Source organism: Rhinolophus sinicus, chromosome 13, assembly GCF_057876585.1.
Source record: "Rhinolophus sinicus isolate RSI-liver-muscle chromosome 13, RSI-T2T, whole genome shotgun sequence".
NCBI classification, from domain to species: domain Eukaryota; kingdom Metazoa; phylum Chordata; class Mammalia; order Chiroptera; family Rhinolophidae; genus Rhinolophus; species Rhinolophus sinicus.
In genome coordinates this window covers 38,277,807-38,297,437 of record NC_142513.1, presented here as the reverse complement: position 1 = coordinate 38,297,437, position 19,631 = coordinate 38,277,807, and the positions used below count along the sequence as shown (strand labels likewise).

At 54.8% G+C, this 19,631-nt stretch overlaps 1 protein-coding gene across 6 annotated transcripts in view; it reads left to right on the top strand.

Annotated features, from left to right (window-relative positions):
- RRBP1 (ribosome binding protein 1) overlaps positions 1 to 19,295 on the top strand; it is a 74,129-nt gene extending 54,834 nt beyond the window's left edge. For 3 of the 6 annotated variants that reach the window (XM_088789276.1, XM_088789275.1, XM_088789274.1), the window contains 18 exons: positions 908 to 1,061; positions 2,872 to 3,010; positions 4,837 to 5,015; positions 5,176 to 5,210; positions 7,921 to 8,011; positions 8,805 to 8,897; positions 11,250 to 11,342; positions 11,421 to 11,504; positions 11,650 to 11,739; positions 12,506 to 12,598; positions 12,953 to 13,024; positions 13,621 to 13,716; positions 14,310 to 14,393; positions 16,214 to 16,321; positions 17,043 to 17,213; positions 17,481 to 17,576; positions 18,124 to 18,267; positions 18,730 to 18,908. In XM_088789276.1, the coding sequence (XP_088645402.1) occupies positions 908 to 1,061; positions 2,872 to 3,010; positions 4,837 to 5,015; positions 5,176 to 5,210; positions 7,921 to 8,011; positions 8,805 to 8,897; positions 11,250 to 11,342; positions 11,421 to 11,504; positions 11,650 to 11,739; positions 12,506 to 12,598; positions 12,953 to 13,024; positions 13,621 to 13,716; positions 14,310 to 14,393; positions 16,214 to 16,321; positions 17,043 to 17,213; positions 17,481 to 17,576; positions 18,124 to 18,267; positions 18,730 to 18,768 (1,861 nt within the window). In that variant the 3' untranslated portion in view covers positions 18,769 to 18,908. Of the gene's footprint in view, positions 1 to 907; positions 1,062 to 2,871; positions 3,011 to 4,836; positions 5,016 to 5,175; positions 5,211 to 7,920; positions 8,012 to 8,804; positions 8,898 to 11,249; positions 11,343 to 11,420; positions 11,505 to 11,649; positions 11,740 to 12,505; positions 12,599 to 12,952; positions 13,025 to 13,620; positions 13,717 to 14,309; positions 14,394 to 16,213; positions 16,331 to 17,042; positions 17,214 to 17,480; positions 17,577 to 18,123; positions 18,268 to 18,729 lie in introns of all 6 variants that reach the window. The other 3 variants (XM_074317742.2, XM_074317741.2, XM_074317745.2) reach the window with 3 other exon arrangements.
- Positions 19,296 to 19,631: the final 336 nt, after the last annotated feature.

Genomic DNA, 19,631 nt, shown 5'->3' with positions numbered 1-19,631 from the left:
CTTGGCCCGGTTTCTTTCATCCCAGGTTGTGAACAGTCTTGTCTGTCCCATTCGTCTTGTCTGGTGCTGTCCCTTGGCTGGACTATCGGTCAGTCCTGCCTTGAAGAGGTATCATTTGTGCTAGTCAAGGAGGCCAGCATGCTGATTACCTCCTCATACTAATCTGTGTCCCCGAAAATAAGACCTAGCCGGACAATCAGCTCTAATGTGTCTTTTGGAGCAAACATTAATATATGACCTGGTCTTATTTTACTGTAAGACTTGGTCTTATGTCAATGTTTGCTCCAAAAGACGCATTAGAGCTGATTGTCCGGCTAGGTCTTATTTTCGGGGAAACACGGTAGAAAAGGCGGGTGTTGGCGGGTGTTGAGCTGCCCCTCTTCCTCTCAATCAAGTCTCCTTCCCACCCTCCTGAATTTCGCCTGGGTCCTGAGACCCTGTTTCTGTGCAGTGTTGAAAGGTCTGGTTTGTCAAGTGCCTCAGCTTCCTGCTTTTGGTACCAGTGAAGTAGGGCACATGGACTCCAACAGGCTCTTGCCCCGGCCCTGCTGGAGGACTCGGCCCGGCAGCCCACATCCCAGGGCTTGTCTGGACCTTGATTAACAATGAGGAAAAAGCATGTTTTGCCTTTTTTTTTTGGTCTGAATTTCTAGCTATTTCTTGGAGGGGCATTCGTGGGATATTTTAGTGTGCTCTTTGCTCTTTCCGGTCCATACACCAAGTGGCTGATAATGCAAGAGGGGCTTTGGTAAAGACTCCAAGACCTGGGCGACTACTTACGAAAGAACTGGTGTCTTGGAGGGAAGGCCCGGATGGTCCCAGTCACCTGGGGGCAGCTTTTGGGATTGGTGGCAGCTGACTCAGCCCTCTTCTGTCTGTCAGTTGGGGGCTGGTGACTGTTTTGCAGGCAGAATGCAGAGCTGGCCAAGCTCCGACAAGAGCTCAGCAAAGTCAGCAAGGAGCTGGTGGAAAAGTCAGAAGCCTCACGGCAGGAGGAGCAGCAGCGGAAGGCTCTGGAGGCCAAGGCAGCCGCCTTCGAGAAGCAGGTCCTGCAGCTGCAGGTGAGTAGGGTGGTGGCCACCTCAGTGCCCTTTTCACCCCGCCCACCAAGCTTGTCTGTGTAGCAGGGACAGGCCAGGGCTTTTCTGGCCACACTGAGTCATGCCTACAGCTGAACATTCAAGCAGAGCTAGAGCTGCAACCCTCAGCCTTAGCCTCGTGCATAATCCTGATAGCTAGCCAGCCAGCATTAAGTAAGTGTGTTCTGTGTGGCGCTAAACATAGTTCTGAGCACTTCACAAGCATTAGCTTAGCTCGTTCTCACTGTAACCTTCTGAGGGAGGTTCTGTTACTAGCTATAATTTACTCATATGGGAAGTCGAGGTGCAGAGAAGTTAAGCAACTATCCCAAGTTCACCAGAGGCAGGATTCAAATCCCCGGGTTGTCTAGCCTCAGAGCTGTTTGTCCTCTCACACATGCCACCACCTCTGGTACCACAGCTCCAGCCATAGCCAGCCAGGCTAACGTTAGCAGTCTCTGGCTTCAAGGCTGGGTGGGCGTTCTTCCTTCTCAGCCTCTGCATGTGGCTTGGAAGCTGCTGTTTTCCCAGGAAGATGCCCTTTCTCCAGAGGAAGGTTGTCCCCCTGTCCCCAGAGTTCCCTGGGCACCGTCCAGCGTACCCCTTAGCCTAGGTGCCTTGCTGCCTGTTGGCTTGATGACTTCTGGACCCTCCAGCTAGCCTGTTTTGGGGCAGGGTGACCGCGTCTGGGGAGCTTTAACATCACGCCTGCTTTGTGTTTAACTTGTCCGAATAACAAGGAAATCCTGGTGTCCCAAAGGGCTTTGGGCCCTTTTCCTGCTCAGTCACTGAAGCTAGACTGTAGCACATGGGGTAATGGGGCTGTCTTGTGGAAGGGACTAGAATGACAAACACAAAATTGTAAGACTGATATTTGTATAAGGAATATAGACAAATAAACACAGTTTGGATTGTTTAGGTGGAATCGAGATGGGTAATTTGGTGTTTACTGATTTTCATGTAAAGCAGGCCCACTCAGACCAATGGAATCAGAACCACAGGGTTGGGCCTGGCCATGATTACGTTTTAAAGGCTCCCAGGTGGTGCTGATGCTTCTGGGGCTAGAGCCACCACTTCAGTGCCCAAGGTGGCACCATTACATGTGTCACTTCTAAGAACCCAGGCTGGGGCCAAGGTCTGGGCCTGGTTGGCATCAGTAAGCCCCAGACTCTGAGCATCTCCTGCCCTCTCAGGCCTCATGGTACTCATCCTCAGCTTGAGGCCACACAGAGGAGTCCATTCTTTCCTCTCTGACACCAAAGATTCTGGGAGGGCGTGGTGTTGACAGTGGGCCCCTGGTGTCTGCTGCAGGATTTCAGAGCCTCAGTTTTCCCATCTGTAACAAGGGTGTGACAGTAGTGCCTGTCTCAGGGGATGGCTGGGGATTAACCTGCTAATACATACACAATGCCTAGAACAGTGCCTTGCACAGAAAAAGAGCTCAATAAGTGTGAGCTGTACAAGGGCCCACTCAGAAAATACCCAAGTTGAACTGGAGGTTTAAGTTGTAGGAAACATCTCTCTGTGCCACACTGAAGTGAAAATGGGGCCTTTTCCTTTTTGTGACTCCTTCTTCACCTAAGCCCCCTTTACCCCGAGCTAGCTCTTCAAAGGCTGGGGGGACATGGCTTCCTGGCTTTTTCCAGTGGATAATTTGACTTAGAAATCCAGGTGGGTTTTATAAAAGTCATTGGGGTGGGTGGCAGGTTGTCCTGCATGACCTCAGAGTTAGCTGAGGGTCTGGCCTCCCTCTACCATCTTCATGGTCCTTTTTCCTCTGCCTGCTCCCCAGGTGTCTCACAAGGAGAGTGAGGAGGCCTTGCAGAAACGTCTGGATGAGGTCAGCCGGGAGCTCTGCCGCTCGCAGACCAGCCATGCCAGCCTGAGGGCAGATGCTGAGAAAGCCCAGGAGCAGCAGCAGCAGCTAGCTGGTGAGGCAGAGGCTCGGCTCAGAGGCTCCAGGAGGGGTGGCAGGGTCTGTGCTGAGGCCAGAAGCCATGAATGGTGGGCCGATGGTGCTGCCACCGCCACCCTTGTTTGCTGTGGAGCCCCACCTGGAGCCATGCCTGTGGCTGAGCCGGTTCACTCCTGAGTTCGTAGCTAGCCTTCTTGGCTGATTTCTTCTGGACCGTTTTGGCTCTCCCAGCTCAGTTAGCCCAGGATGCCAAGTTTGGAAAATGGGCCTGTAGTCCCTCTATGCTCACAGGTCACCTTCACAATCAGAAGAGAATGGTGAAGTCTGGGGCACCGAGAGCCCCTAGAGAAAGAAGACAGATGACATCGATGACAGCTCCATGGTTTCTTGTTCACCTTGCTCAGTATTTCCTGAGCAACTGCCATGGGCGAGCTCTGCTGTGGGCACCTGGGGCGTGGCCGGGAGTGAAGCAGTGGGCATCAGGGCAGCGTTCTAGCAGGAGAGACATAGTTAGACACACATCAGCGATCACACAGCCTGTGCTCTACCGACTTCAAATACCCAAAGTGACCTAGAGTAGGGCCGACAGCTGTTTCTATGAAGAGCCAGGTAGTAAATATTTTTGGCTTTGTGGGCCAGGTGCTGTTACAACTGCTGAGCTCTGCTGCCATGGTGCAGAAGGAGCCCCACATAATGTATAAGTAGGCCTGGCTATGTTCCAGTAAAGCTTTATTAAAAAAACATGGGTGGCCCTTGCACTTGGTTTGCTGACCCCTGCTCTAATGGGTCAGGCCTCTATGGCAGAGGGGATGTTTATTTAAACTGAGGTCTGGATGATGGGAAGTGTGGCCAGCCTCACAGAGACCAGGAAGGGAGAGAAATGGCCAGCATAGGACCCCTACAAATGGGAATGAACTTGAACTTGGCCTGTACGAGAAACAGAAGGTCAGTGAGTGTGACTGAAGCAAGAAGACAAGTGGCCAGTGTGGGGCCAGATGGGCAGGATTCAGGTGACCCTCTTTGTGAGGAGTTTGGGTGATGTGTTCAGTGATGGGTGTGCTTGGAGTAATTGGGGCAGGGAGTGGCATGATCCCATTTGCACTTCTGGAAGATTTGAGGCTCGATGGAGAATGGACCATGGGCAGGAGTGGCTCAGGAGACCAGGGATGAGGCTCTGGCAGTTGTTCAGGCCAAAAGGCAACGGCTAGGTCAGGGCAACCACAGAGGTACTGGTGAGGGGGTGGAATGGACTCCCCAGACAGTGGGTATGGAATCCATAGGCCTCGAAGATGGATGAGAGGTGGGGGCACAAGAAGCAGAGCAGCTAGGTGGGGAGGTCAGGAGTCCTGGGTTCCAGTTGCCTAAGCAGAGCTTCATTTGGAAGTGGCAGGCAGCTGAGCCTGGGTTTGGGGATGAGACCAGGGCTGGGGGGCTTGGCAAAGTCATAAACACGTGGATGACATTCACAGCCATGGGACTTACCTAAGGTCATCAAGAGAGGACACTCACAAAAGACCCCTTGGTCTCAGCTAATATGAGCCAGTCTCCTAGAAAACAAATTTTTAGAAACTGCAAATGAAATCCATTTTAGATTTCCATCATTTTCCTGTGAGTGATCGGAGAGTATTTCATTCTACCCTAATGGATCCTCTAGAACAAAGCCCCAGTGTGACTTTCTCCAATAGCTAATAAGATGCCCCAGTGGTCAGAAGTATGTCTTAAACCCCCAAGCACAAAGGAGGCAGGGGACATGCCTCATGTGCTTACGTGCTGAAGGGCAGGTGGGGTGTCTGTCCTGGTGCTTCCTGCCCCTGACCTGCTCTTGCTCCTCTTCCGGCACAGAGCTGCTCAGCAAATTACAGTCCTCCGAGGCAGAGGTGAAGAGCCAGTGCGAGGAGCTGAGTGGTCTTCATGGGCAGCTCAAGGAGTCCAGAGCGGAGAACTCACAGCTCACAGAGAGAATCCGGTCCATTGAGGCCCTGCTGGAGGCAGGCCAGGCCCGGGATGCCCAGGATACCCAGGTCAGCCATCACCTCCTCCCTGGGGCTGAAGGAAGGGGTGGGAGCACACTGAGTCCTGACCCCCAGGTAGGAGGATGAGAGCAAATGGACCCCACCCTGACTAGTTGCCAAATGAGGTGAGTCTCATGGTAACCGAGGAGCTTTGTGTCTCTCATTTCAGGCCAGCCAAGCAGAAGCTAACCAGCAGCAGGCCCGGTAAGTTGGGGTAAAGGGCTGCACCTCAGCACAGGGTGGCTTAGGACCCAGGGAGTTGGGGTTTACAGCAGGGCGGACGGCTCCCTTGGGAAGAGCCCCTTTCAGAGGCCTCTGCCTTTCCCCTGTCCCTCCAGTGACTTTGAGGAGTACATGTGTGGGCAGGAAAGAAGACAGCCTTGCAAATAGCTCTTTGCCTCCTGTTGAGGAACAAGACTCATCTGTGTGGAGAGTGGCAGGTGCCTCAACAGGGGGCACGAACCTTCTGCTTCCTGCCTCCACATGTGCATCCATGTTTCGATGGGGAAGGACTAGCTGGGGGGGAGTTCTCTTTGTCTACAGATGAGGGACTTTAGGGACTGAGGCCATAAATCAAATAGGACAAATGGTTCCACACCCAGAAGGAAGTGGTCCAGGCTTTTTGCACAGATTTGGGACATTGGTGAAGTTCAGAGCTGACCAAGTCGCAGTGTTGTCTGTGAGGTAACTTCACTGCTGGTAGAGCTTGTTTTCCCTCCATGTTGGCGGCCCAGCGCCAGGCAGTGCTCAGGGACTGTTTGCTGGTGCTAAGGCTGGAGCTGACACCTGGGTGAGGTGGCTCAAGTCGGGGGGCTCGAGTTCTTGGGACCGTCACCTCTTGGGTGTGTATCCCTAAACAGGTGCCCATGGGCTCGAGAGGTGGGTCCTGGCTGCCGGAGCTGGGGGTCCATAGGGCAGCCATGTCGGGGAGAGCCATGGAGGGTGTCCCTATGCAGATGGTCAGGTGTGCCCCCAGCCATCAGCCAACCAGGTTCCCTTGTTTTGGCTGCTGCTGCCAGTCAGTCATCTCCCCTATGTCTCCCCAGTTCATGGCCCCTGTTCCCTGGCCTCAGGCTCTGGGGTTTGGGGCCTGGGAAAGGAAGCCAGTCACCCACAGGGTCCAAAATGCCTTGTGGAACCCAGAATCATGCCCTCTCCATCTTCCTTTCCCAGTATGCTTTTTTCCAGAAGCCTTGGGCAAACTTTGTTTCTCATGGTATTTTTGGGGTAGAGAGGATGTGTTTGTTTAGGTTTTTGCTTTTGTATTTTAAGGTCAGATTTCTTGGGACACACAGCAAATTACTAGGGTACTTCAGTCATGGTGCAGACAGGGTTGATTCCAATTATTGGCATCATGCAGATGTGTTTGACAGAAATTGGTTTATTTCTTTCTGAGACAATTTATCAGAAAGTTGTGTCTACGCCAGTTCATCCTGTTCCATATGGAAGTGAGTGATCCAGCCCCAGATGTTCTGGAACTCGGGCAGCAGCCACCAAGGGGGTGCTTGTCAGCATGTCCTTGTCACGGGCCTGCTGAATCTTCTTAAGGGCCTTGTTCTTTTGGGGACCCTCTTGAGGTAGTTTGCTGGAGGCAGGCTGTTGCATAAATCGGAGGCTAGAGGGAACAGCTGTGAGGGGTCCCATCAGCGCTCTGAGGGAGGGGTCAAGGTTCTGTGGGCGTGAAACCAACCTCCACGAAGTGAACAGCTGTCTTCAAGGCCAGACATGAACTGTATTGAGAATGAAAGTGTGAGGCGGTGCACCGTGGAGGCCCTTCCCGGACGGGGTGCTGGGGACAACCAGCATGCGCAGTCCACGCAAAATTGTTTTGTTCAGTCCTAACGTGTGTTAGAGTGGAGCTTTTCAAAAGTTTCATACCATAGCCCACAGTAAGAAATGCAAATATATATGTCCCCGTCTGGTGGCAGTGACACCCCTAAGCCAGGAGCGTCCTTGGTGGGGCTTCTGTCCCGCTTTCCGAGTGGCTCCGCTTGTGCTGATTCCAGTCCGCATGACCACTTCCGGCTTCAGCTTTCACACGTGCTCGGGTCCTTCCCCGTCCTGAGTCTTACTGCAGAGGTCACACATCGAAGTATCCGTTTGGAGCCTGTTCCCCAGCATGGCTAGTATAGTTCTAGCTCTGTCAGCCTTTCACTTTCTGGATGATGAGTAAATGAAGCCCACTGGGCCCTTGAATCTGGAGAGGACCGTGAAAAGATGGGACTGACATCTTGCCAACCCTGTGGCGTCTAGGGGTCATCTCGGGACTGCTTCCTCAGAGCCCAGGCACAGAACTAAAGGAAGAGCCTTGGGCCTTAGCAGAGTTAAGCTTTGGACAGAGGATGGTCCCACTGTACCCAGTGAACTGCCGAGAGTACTGGTACCCAGAGTCTCGATGGGTTTGCAGGTGACAGTACAACATGAGTCTCTAGCTCAGGTGTCCTCTGAGAAGGCCCAGCCCATGTCTTTCGAGGGCCATGTGTGGCCACAGGGAAAGGCTAGCTGACACATTCTGGGGACAGAGCAGGATCAGGTTGAGCAGGAGCCTCGTAACCAGACAATGGGTTTTGTTCACCAGAGGAAAAAGCTTCCCAAACACCTGTCAGTGCCCATCCCTGTACTGGCTACTGTGGCTGCTCTGACCTCTGCAGTCTCAGTGGTCGGCGTCACCACGTGGGACTCTGGTGGCCTCTGGGATCTGCATCCTGGCCCCTGGGCACTCCGGATTAGTGGGAGGAGGGGCCAGCGAGGCTGCTTGGGCTTCCCTGAAAGCTTGTCCCTGTGAGATGGTTAGCAGAGTGGGAGGTGCTCCTGGCTAGGGTGGGAGCCCCGGCAGAGGAAGGGACCCTCCCAAGACAAGACTGGGGGCTATGGGCCCTCCATGCCCGGCAGTGATCCCGCTGTCTCCCTTCAGCTTCAAGGAGCTGGAGTCCCAGGTGTGGTGTCTGGAGAAGGAGACCACTGAACTCAAGGAGGCGGTTGAGCAGCAGAAAGTGAAGAACAATGTGAGTGTCAAGCATGTGTCCTTGTACATGGCGGGGTTGGGGGGCGCTGAAGAGTGGTGAGGCCACCCAGACTAGTCAAGAAGGGGCCCAGCTGCTTAAAGTTCATTTTCCTTCTGGGGCTTGTAGGGCTCTCTCTGTCCCTCGGGTCCTTCCAAACTCCTAGGGCAGACTCCCATTGGATCAGCTTGAGTCCCATGCAGCAGGATGGAGCCCCCATGATGGGGACAGAATGTACTGATTGGCCTGGCCTGGGTCACATGATCACCTTGGAGTAGGGAGGCTAGTGGCAGGAAAAGGGGATGTGGAAATCCCTCTCTGCTGCAGGGTGCAAAGGAGCCTTGTGTTTGTCCTCCCCCCCCGCCCCCCCAGGCTGCCTGCCCATCACCCTTAACAGAGCCTGGGCTTTCAGGTGGCCTCACCTGTACAGAATCAGCTAAGGGGTCACTGCTTGCTGTTTGGTGGCAGGAGCCTCTTCTCTCTTAGGAGCCAGGCCAACCCTCCATCCTCCAAAGTAGGGTCTCCCTGAAAGGATGCTTAGCCTCCTTACCCTCTCATGCCATAGCCACCCAATAGTGGGCTGTGACACTTTGGCCTTGTGTTAATGCTGCTTGAGAGAAGCCCAGTGGATGTGGGCCAAGAGAAAGGGCCTTTTGTCCCTTTGCAAGGCCTCCTGTGGGGTCCAGAGTGGGGTTGGAGAAGTTCTGCCCTGCTGAGACCGGCTGAGGGAGCACATGGGTGATATGTCAGTGGTTAGCCCATTTAGCTGCTGACGTTTTCCACGTCTCCCCGCCAGGACCTCCGAGAGAAGAACTGGAAGGCGATGGAGGCACTGGCCTCAGCTGAGAGAGCTTTCGAGGAGAAGCTGCGCTCCCTGACTCAGGCCAAGGTCAGAGTCCAGTCCTCAGACTCACCTGCTACTCAGGACTCTATTAGCAGCACCCGTGTAGTTCAGCAAAACCCAAAGCGCGCGAACTGCGTGCACAGCAGCCTCGGCCCTGGAGCGTCTCAGGCATCCACACCAGGACCCCTCTGAGAGGCTGGCACACAGAGTGCCCCAGCTCCTGCATCTTTCTCCTCCCTTCTGTCTCCATCCATTCCTTCATTTCTCCCTAAGATGAAAGGAGAAAATGTACCCTTGATTGCTTTTACTTATCGGGGGCCCTTTGCCATCAGCGGGCAGAAACAGAGGCCGTGGGGACTGTGAGCCCACCTGACTGCACCACCTGTGAGTAAGCTCGACATTGGGCTATCTTTGAAATCCCGATATTTTGATTGTGCTGCTTTCTCAGGCCGTCTGAAATCATGGCCCAGTAGGTTCTATGATCTTGACAGTAAGTCACAGAGGGGAAGGGCCTCTTCAGCAGCTCTCAGGCCCTGAAGTCCATGTTAGTCCTGTGCTCCGTGCTGCCCAGGTGGGGGAGAGTATGGGCATCTTGGTGTCTGGGGGCCCCCGTGACACCTCTGGAGCCATGGGCTGGGAGCTGTGGCTGGGGGACATGGCCTGCAGCAACAGCAAGTAGAGGCCTTGTCCCCTCTGCCACCCATTTCCATTCTTGATGAAAGGCCCCGGGCAGCCAACCCACCCTTTCCAGCCTTGCTGATGCGGAAGGAATGTCTGTCTTGTTATGGAGAGCTTTGCAGTAACTGTCATGAGCCTCCCAGGAAGACTGAGGGTTGGATAAGGTGGGGCCCTGAGACAGGGCGGGAGGTGGAGGGTTGGCCTCAGTCCAGTTGTGGCAGCTGTACTTAAGATGCCCCAGAGGTGACCTGGGAGCCTGTCTGGCCTTTCTGTAGCAAATGCAGGATCTGTGACTAGAGATGTCACCTGACTTGCTCGTGGTCATGCAGCCAGATAAAGACAGGAGCTAGCCTCCAGGTCCTCTGGCTCTGGCCTCTGACTCCCACGATGGGCAGTCACGAGGTTGGGGGTCCATGGCAGGCCAGTAGGCATTGTCTGCAGAGCAGGCGAGCCAAGAAGGATCCTTTTCTGCGACTTGAGTCCATACCATGTGGGTGCTGTGGTCAGGCAGGGCATCCATTTGTCAGGCGTCCTCCAGTTGCATGTTCCGGAACACCACTTGACCGCTCAAATCCAGTAGTAGTTCCTGCCACCGCCCTTGGTATTCAGGCTGGGTCAGACCGTGCTGACGTTGTGGCAGGGCTGGCAGTAGGTTCAGCCTACTGGGGACCAGTTATTAGAGGAAGACTCTTACCCAGAAACCTGTAGCCAATTCCCAGGGAGTTATCTGTCCCCAGGGGACGCTGCTGTCCTAGGCTTTGCCTTATAGTTTCTTTGGTCCTTCTTCCGTTCCTTCTTCATGCTTTGAATGGGAGCCTCAAGGAGGATGGATGGGGGTGCTGGCCCAGCACAGCACGGCCACCACATGGACTTACTTTGGGAGTGGTGTGACACTGACCAAATCCTTATCCCTGCCGGGTTGGTTCTGCTCTGCAAAGTGGGAATATTGATCTCTCTCCCTCCAGGATTGCTGCGTCCGGCCACTCCTGGCCAGCGGGAGCTCCTAACTCTGGTGGCTGCTGGGAGTCCCTCTGGTGCCACCTCTTCTTTGCCTCCTACCAAGCTCCCACAGAAGCTTAGACACCACCACCACCACCACCACCACCACCACCACCACCACCACCACACACACACACACACACACACACACACACACACACACACACACACACACAGCTTGGAAATTGAGAACTGACTGAACCTGAGTACCTGCTGGAAGGTGTTACCACGTTTCCCCGAAAATAAGACCTAGCCGGACAATCAACTCTAATGTGTCTTTTGGAACAAAAATTAATATAAGACCCAGTCTTATTTTACTATAGGACCGGGTATAATATAATACAATATAATATATAATATAATACCGGGTCTTACATTAATTTTTGCTCTAGAAGACGCATTAGAGCTGACTGTCTGGCTAGGTCTTATTTTTGGGGAAACAGGGTAGATGAACTTGCTCCTGCCATGTGGACCAGCCTGCCATCCCCCTTTATTAGAGCTGAGTCTGTTTAAAATTGACCCAGCATTGGCTGGTGTGGTTAGAACCGGCCACTGAGATTAAACCCCCCTCCCCACAATCAGCCCCACAGTCACTTATCTTCTCTTTTGATCCTTGTCCCTCCCTTTCCTGGGGGTGGATGTTCCTGCATCTCCATGAACACTCCCTGGAGGTTGCCCTAAACCTCCACATCTAATCTGATCACTGCGCTTACCCCACAGGAGGAATCAGAAAAGCAGCGCAGCCTGACCGAGGCACAGACCAAGGAGGCCCTGCTGGCTCTGCTCCCGGCCCTTTCTGACGGGGCCCACAAGGTAGGGGAGGTGGCTCCCTGGGATCCCGCTGTTACTTGGGAATGTTGCTGGGCCCCCACTTGCACATTTTTGTTGCAGAATTACACCGAGTGGCTCCAGGAACTGAAAGAGAAAGGCCCAGAACTGCTGAAACAGCTGCCAGTAAACACGGAGCCCTCCTTAGTAAGCATGGCACACATACTCGCCCACGTGGGGGGAGTGGGGGTGGTGGTGCGGGGCTGCCACTTGCTCTCCAGTTCCCAGTGTCCAGAGTTGTTTCATCCGTGTGTTTGGCTAAGCGCACCCCTGTTCTACCCTCTGCCCTCAGGACCTGGCCTCCAAGCTGAGGGAGGCTGAGGAGACCCAGAGCACACTGCAGGCTGAGTGTGACCAGTACCGCACCATCCTGGCGGAGACGGTGAGGCGCGAGGACCGGGGCCACTGGCTAGGCTCTTGGCTGGGTATCCCCTCAGGAGGCTGCCAGGAAAGAGAGCTTTCGGGGCCTGTAGGGCGGGAGGCAGGTGGTGGTATGGGAAACCCCACTGGCCACTCTGGCTCAAACTCTTGGTTTAAACTCGGCTCTGTGGGGCCTTGGGCAAGTCATTGCCCCACTCGGGACCCCATTTCGTTGGCTGAATAGTAAAAGGGATGAATAAGGTGTGGTGGTCTTCATTGCTTCTAAGCTTAGGAGAGGGCTGGATTGAAAGTTTGGGGCTGCTCTTGGGGATGGAGAGACTTGGTCATAGTAAGGAATAGTCTGGGAAATGAAAGGAAAACGTGAGCATCAGGCTGATGGCCGGCTTGAAACAGTGCTCTCTGTGAGTCCAGAAGCAGTGCTGGGTCTAGCCCTCCCACTCTGACCAACTCGATCCTGTGGTGCTTGTCCTGGGCCACTGAGGCTGGCATTGGTGGCAAACCCAACAGAGATGCAAGTCCATACATCCTCATTTGGGTCACAGGCCTCATTCCCCTGTGTGGCCCTCAGCCTTCATTCACATACTGGCCAGAGGGCACCTCTCCAGGACTGTGGCCAACCTTGCTCCCCACGTGACATTGATGGACCAAATCAGAGCTGGCAGCCAGGCATTCCTCATAGAGGGGCTGAGGGGACAGGAGGACACAACTGTGTTTGTGTGGGGTGGGGCCTCCTGGAGAGTGCCCTGCCTCAGTGCCCATCCCCGCAGGAGGGCATGCTCAGGGACCTGCAGAAGAGCGTGGAGGAGGAGGAGCAGGTCTGGAAGGCCAAAGTCAGCGCCAAGGAGGAAGAGCTCCAAAAGGTACAGCACGGGCCCTCAGAGCCTCCCCGCGGTCCAGCGACATGAGCATCGCACTGGAATTCAGACATCACTTACTCAAGTCAGAGAGCTGGGTCAGAATTCCCTACAGGGAATTCCAGAGGGAAAGCTGATAGGATCATTTGGGAGATGGGAGTCACGTTTGCTGGGTTTTGGTACTGCCATATTTGTATGGCAATGTCATAATGAAAGCTGACTCCTCAGTCTCAAGGAGACACCCTTCCCGCCCACTTCCAGGGAGAGGCTGCTGGGTAATGCTCGGAGTGGGTGCGCACCACTGGGCTTCCTGAGAGATGGGGCTCATGTTTGACATGGGGCCTTCTCCTTGCTTTGTAGTCACAGGTCACAGTGAAACATCTCGAAGAGATTGTAGAGAAGCTAAAAGGAGAACTTGAAAGTTCAGATCAGGTACGTGTGGGGGCTCTGCTCAGAGAGCTACTCTCCTTATTACAGAGAAATGTTCTTACCGAGGCGACGTTAGTTATTTTTCCTTGTGGACATATCTTAAGAGAGGCTAGGGGATCTTGTCAGTCCTGCTTTTCCTTAATGAGAGCCATTTACAACCTGAGGGGCCTGAGACAGCATGGCCCTGTGTAGAATGCCCAGCACTGGTAAACAGTGGCATCTGTAATGACCTTGGGAATCGTGGCAGGTGTGTGAGGTAGCCCCATTGCCCTCTGCAGACACACTCAGCCTTGGCCTTAGAGAAGGTGCTCCTGGTGTTCACCTAGCAAGTAAGTCTAGAAGTTCTCCTCTCCTGACTCCTGAGGTCTGAGAACATGTCAGGACCCAGGAGTGCTGAAGTTCAGGTACCATTTTCAATTAAGGGAGTCTGTTGCCATGAACTTGTTTCTGCCTGGCCTGGGCTGGCCCAGCAGCCAACAGGCCATGAGGTCACCTCTTAGCCCTTGTCCCAGGGCCAGCCACACTTGTCGCCTCATTGCCCTGCTCCCTGCTGGCCAACTCAAGGCCTCTGACAGGTGCACGTGTATGTGTGTGTCCAGGTCAGGGAATACACGTCGCATCTGGAAGCAGAGCTGGAGAAGCACATGGCTGCTGCCGGCGCTGAGTGCCAGAGCTACGCCAAAGAGGTGGCGGGGGTGAGTCTCCCAGTGGGCTCTCTGCCTGCCCAGAGTCGGTCCTCCGCAGCAGCTCTTGTTAACATGAGCTCAAAGTCCCAGTTCTCAGGCTTTTGCCCTAGGCCTTGGGCTAGCCATCCTGAGGAGGGGTCGTGGGGCAGATTTCAAAAAGGCAGCCCGGCCAACAGGTCAGGGATGAAGCCAGGTCAGCCTTGCAGTGAAAAAATTCTTCACCTGGCTTGGTGACATTATTTCTGGGGTGAATGGATTTAAATCTGATATTATTTTCTAACTTTGGAAGCAGAAAGCACAAACCTGTAACCCCCAATTCTGGCTTGACCTGAAACTTTTGGTCTTATTTTGCGAGGTAATCCGTAAACATTTGCAAAGTCCCCAGGCGAGGTGTGCAGTGAATGTCAGCCTTCCTCAGTCTTCCGAAAAGAAACAGGAGCTGCCAGAGGCCTGGGAGCCTGTGCACCTGCTCTGCCCACAGTGTTCTCAAGGGTTTGGGTTACGTGGATGTCTTAGATTGTGTGTTTAGGTGCTAATGCACGGGAGCTGATTTTGTCTTCTCTCTCCTTCCTCCCATCACCTGCGTCTGTTTTCTCCTCAAGTTGAGGCAACTTTTATTAGAATCTCAATCTCAGCTGGATACAGCCAAGAGCGAAGCCCAAAAACAGAGCAATGAGCTCGCCCTGGTGAGTGAACATGGGATGGGGTGCGGTGGGAGCGTGTGACAATGTGTGTGTATGTGTGTGTGTGAGTGTGTGATTAATTTCCAGTTGTGCTTTTGCATCCTGTCAAAGGTAACGCAGTGTGACAGGGCCATGTGCACTAGTTTGGTATTTGGGCCAGACGTTGATCGGGCTGTGCTGACGGGGCTCCTTGCACATTTGCTCAAAACTCCAAATGGGGCCTGTGGCTGCCAGGACTAATATGCTCAGGGCCCACCTCCCATCTCTCCTGGTGTGAACTAGTCCCTTGGCCACAGCACTGGGAGCTCAGGGTGACCTGACTCCTGTGAGCCCAGTGTCACCTGGGGCGTCTCTGGCCTGGCTGCTCTCTGCCCTGTGGCTGTCAGCATGGGCCTTGCGCTATGTGAGACTCAGGCCTTTTCTCACTAAGGTGGCTGAGACTAGTTCAGTGCAACCTGTGGCTGGGGAGGGAGGCCTCCTCTGTGCCTGGCAGTAGAAGCAGACTTGCAGAGCTCCCTGTTGTGCAGGTGGCCTCTGGGTCCTTCGGTTTTGTCTTGGTGTGTGATCAGTGTCCACTCCTTGGCAGGGTCAGCCCAGCCTTACAGAGCTGGGGCCCCACCAGTCCCAGTATCAGCTCCAGGCAGCAGCCTGCAGGGCCACAGACATATTCTGTTTGATCTGCACGGTCTTTTTAAAATCTTGACTTGGTTGTTACCATTTAGAAATTGGGAGATTTCGAACACAAATGGATGTGTCTGGCTTTCTGTGAGGAGACTGAAGTTCTGGTGCATGGGCTGTCCTTCCCACAGCAGCACCTACTGAGCTGCAAGCAGCTGCCTGCATAGTACACAGGCTTCTAACTCCCCAGGGGCCTTACCTGGGACCATTTCACTAGAGGGGGGCTGCCGTCCAGGCCAAGTCACCACCTGAGCCCGAGGGCCACTCACCAAGGCCAGGTCTGGGTGACAGGCCCCCGGGGCACTGCCCAGGCTGGGGGCATGTGTGGAGAAGACTCCCCTGAGTCTCTCATCATTGGCCAGCAAAGTTTGGGTTTTGCTTTGGGGGGTTATTGGGAGGGAGAGAAGAAAGCGAGGGAACAAGCCCCTCACACTTTGGGTGCCCCATTGTAGCAGCACCTCTTGGATGGGGCCTGAGAACAACCCCATCTCCTGGGAGCTCGTGCCAGTGGCCCACCCAGATCCTCCGACTGAAACCTTTACCCAAGCTCCATGGATGACCCCACTGCCTCTTCATATTTGAGGCTCAATGGTCTTGAGGCTTGGGGGTCACCAGATGTGTCATCTGCCCCCAGCAATGGAGCTCAGGGTGGGGGGACCTTATTGGGCAAGAGTGTCACCTCGTAATCTTTTCTAGACCCTGTTAAGGGCTCTGAACAGTGGACTGTATCTAGAAGAAGGAATCCGGGATGTAGGCAGTATTGTCCGTGCTGAGCCTGTTGGCTGCTGCTTCTTCCCTTTGGATTCCTTAGCTCTGTGTGCACTGTCCTTCGGGGTCACGTCGCTCCTGGGGGGCGCTTCATGCTGGCTGGCCTTGGAGCAGGGCATGTGGGTCAGGCCAGCCTGGGCCCCTTATTGGCCTTTGGGACCTCTGTTTGGCCCAGGTGAGGGGTCGTGGTATTGGCTCCTCTGCCCCAGTGAACCTGCATGAGGACCCCATCACAGATCAGTTACCAGACCAGGTCCCCTGTAAGGGCTTTGGCTGTTGGGAGCATCTGCGGTCCCCCCAATGGGGTCTGTGTGTGTGTGCAAGGTGGGCGTGCTTCCTGATGGGTATTTGCACAAACCCACCCCTCCCTGTTTCAGGTCAGGCAGCAGTTGAGTGAGATGAAGAGCCACGTAGAGGATGGTGATGTAGCTGGGTCTCCGGCTGCCCCCCCCGAGACCCCCCCAGCAGAGCAGGACCCTGTCGAGGTTAGGGCGGTGAGCCAGTCCCCAGATACCTGTCACTAACCGCCCTCGGGCCCCCTCCACCCTACTTGGAGCTCAGGGATAACAGCCCTCTGTTCTGGCTAAACACCCATTACTTGCAGCCTCCACTTCCCAATCTCCCCACATCCCACTTTTCCCAGATGCCTAGTTGGGGGTCACCTAGGTTCTGAAGAAGCCACAGAGCAGAGGAAAAGGCGGGAGGAGGTGCCAGGCTGGGAGGTGCTGGAGGATCTGTCCTAACAGCGTGTGCGGGAGGGACTGGAAGAGGGGAAGCAGGCGGCCAGGCTTGCCATTAGGGGTCTGGTCTCCCACTGTGGCCCTTGCTCGGGTGTCACTAGCAGGGTGCTTGCTCTGCAGACTTTGGACCCAAGTAACTGCTGCTGAGAGCCCTCACCAGGAGGCAGGGGTCTGTCACCAGAGTAGCAGTGGGGTGGCTGCTGGGTGGGGATACTGCTGTGGCGGTGCTTGTGCAGTGGCTCTGAGGCATCCTTGTCCTGTGGGTCTCATTCAAGTCACCGGAGGTCAGCAGAAATCCCATCAACATCTCCCTTCCGCCACACTAGCTTTTGTACCCGGGGGCTGAAGCGCCATCTCCCCAAAGGGGCAGCTTTGGAAACAACTGTGGGCGGGCTGGTGGTCAGAGGCAGGGGCAGGTGGGCACTCGAAGCAGTTAGATGGTGGACACCTCCCCCCTCACCCCCAGGTCTCAGCCTACCCAGGAGCCCTTGGCTCCCAAGAGGGTCGGTCCTTCATCAGTTTCCCAAAGCATGTTTGCGGTGTTCCCATGCAGCTGAAAACGCAGTTGGAGCGGACAGAAGCCATCCTGGAGGACGAGCAGATGCAGCGGCAGAAGCTCACGGCTGAGTTTGAGGAGGTCAGGCTCTGCCCGGGAGGCCCTGAGCCGTCGTCACTGTCAGGGCTGGTGGAGGGTGTGGCCCAGGCCCAGACAGGTGGGCGTGGTCTGGGGCGTCTCTCCCAATAGGGTGTTGCTATGTAGTCGGTCACCTGTCTCCTGTCCACAGGCTGGAACTGTTGTCCCATGATGCTGGGTGCCCTCTCCTATCCCCAAGTGGGCTAGCTGGGTTTGTGAGGCAGCTCACCCAGACCCATGCCCTAACTCCAGTTCCTCTTCTCTGCCAAGGCTCAGAACACGGCGTGTCGGCTACAGGAGGAGCTGGAGAAGCTTCGCACCAGCCCCCTCGAGTCTGCAGAAGCAGGGGTGGTCATGCAGCTTAAGGTAGAAGGGTGGGCTCTGCTCCGAGGCTTCAGTGGGGGGCCAGCTCTCGGCACTGGCTTCCCGTTGTTACCACCTGTGGCAGGAATGGGAGAGGAAACATCTTACAGCTCCTTGAGCAGGGTCCAGCCTAATTTGGTGGTCGGTGTGGGGGGAGTGGAGTCCCTAAACCTCCAGAGTCATATATGGCAGCCACTAGTCAATGTGGCTATTGAAATTTAAAAAGTTCAGTTACTCAGTCACAGTGGCTATATTGCAAGTGTTCAGCAGTGACCACGTGTGTTCACTGGACGCTGTGCTGAACAGTGCACATTAGAACATCCCGTGTCACAGGAAGCTCATTGGCAGCGCTGGTAGACAGGACACAGACCTAACTCTAATGGCTGTTTGCTCCCAGCTGTCACTTCTTCTCTCTGGGTAACCAGAAGACAGCATCATCCTGCCCTCAGAGGGCTCCCAGTTCCGACGTGTCAGATCCCATGGGCATAGCCAGGTGGCCTTCCTGATGTGGTGTGTGAAGGCTGATCTGCTTTAATGCTCTGACCGACAGGAGAGGCTAGAAAAAGAAAAGAAGTTAACGAGTGACCTGGGACGTGCTGCCACCAGACTACAGGAGCTTTTGAAGAAGACCCAGGAGCAGCTGGCAAAGGAGAAAGACACAGTGAAGAAGTTACAGGAGCAGCTGGACAAAACAGTGAGTGTCCTGCCCATTCAGAGCCACTGGCAAGGGCTTGGTTCTGGGCCCTCAGGACTGCTGAGAAGCAGAACAAACAGACGCAGACCTGGGGGCAGGTGTTGGGGACGGACTTCTGAAGGCAACCTCAGGACAGGCAGCACCCCCCCACCCCCGTGGCTCCCCTCGGTGGGAAGCACATCTCTGGCCCCCCATTGCTGGCCCACGGTCCTCACTCTGCAGCCTCTGGGACCAAGGTCCTCACCCAAACTTGGAGTCCTCAGCTCCCGCCAACCCTCAGGCATCTCCGCCAGCCCTAGCAGTCAGCTCTGGTTCTCTAGACAATGCTGGGTGTTCTCTGAAGGGCTTGGAGTGGTGTGGGATGTTAATTCAGGGGAGACAGCTGGTCCCTAGGAGTTGAGGTGAGTGCTCCCCTTGGCTCCTTGGCCCCAACCTCTCTTTCCCTCTGCCCTCTGTTCACAGGAAGACAGTAGCAGCTCAAAGGAGGGCACGTCTGTTTGAGTCTTCTCTGCGAAAAAAGAAGTTACTGTTCAACTTACCAAAATGCCTTATACATTCCTTACAAATAAACAAACCAACACCGCGTTATCCAGGCCGAACTCCGGTGGCTCTGAAAGAAGCCATTAGAGACAAGTCTCTTAGAACCAGAGAAGTAGATCTTCCAGACCCTCAGTGTGTAAAAGAACCTGTCACATTCGATAAACACTATTCCCCAAGACCAGCCCTGGACCACCGCCGAGCAGACGCCAAAGCCCTGATCCGCTGTGTGACAGACCCTGGAGTGTGTGCTGGGGAGGCCGGGACCTCTGGCTATGTGTATGTCAATCAGTGCAATTGTTTTGTCTCTCAGTGGGGTGGGGGTGGGGGGCAGGCAGACCAGGTGGCGAGTCTCAAAGGCTGTGGCACAGACTGGAGGGGCCCCACCCAGCGAGGCAGCAGCCACTCACCCCTGGAAGAAGTTGCCAACCAGAACTGATGTGTGACCTCCTGGATGTTAATGCCATTAAAACCAACATTGTCGCCCGGTACTGCAGTTTTGTCTGCTCTTCTGCTGGGCTCTCAGGAGAGAGCAAGTGTGGTTCTTGGTTTCTCTGAAGTCGAGATAAGCATCTCTGCCCAGAGTGGGAGTGAAACTCATTGCTTCATGGTCCCTAGCACTTTTCCCGATCATGCCACCCAGCCCACAGTGCCCACCAGGCAGGATGAGCAGGGCCTGGGATGCCTGGTGGCCAGATGCACTGACTGCAGCCCCCACCCTTGAGGACCTGAGGTTACGTGAGCAGGGCTGTGGGTGACATAGGCTGCTGTGTGAAATGAGCTCCGTGAGTAAGGTGGGTCGGTCCTTCTGGTTGAGGCTGATAAAC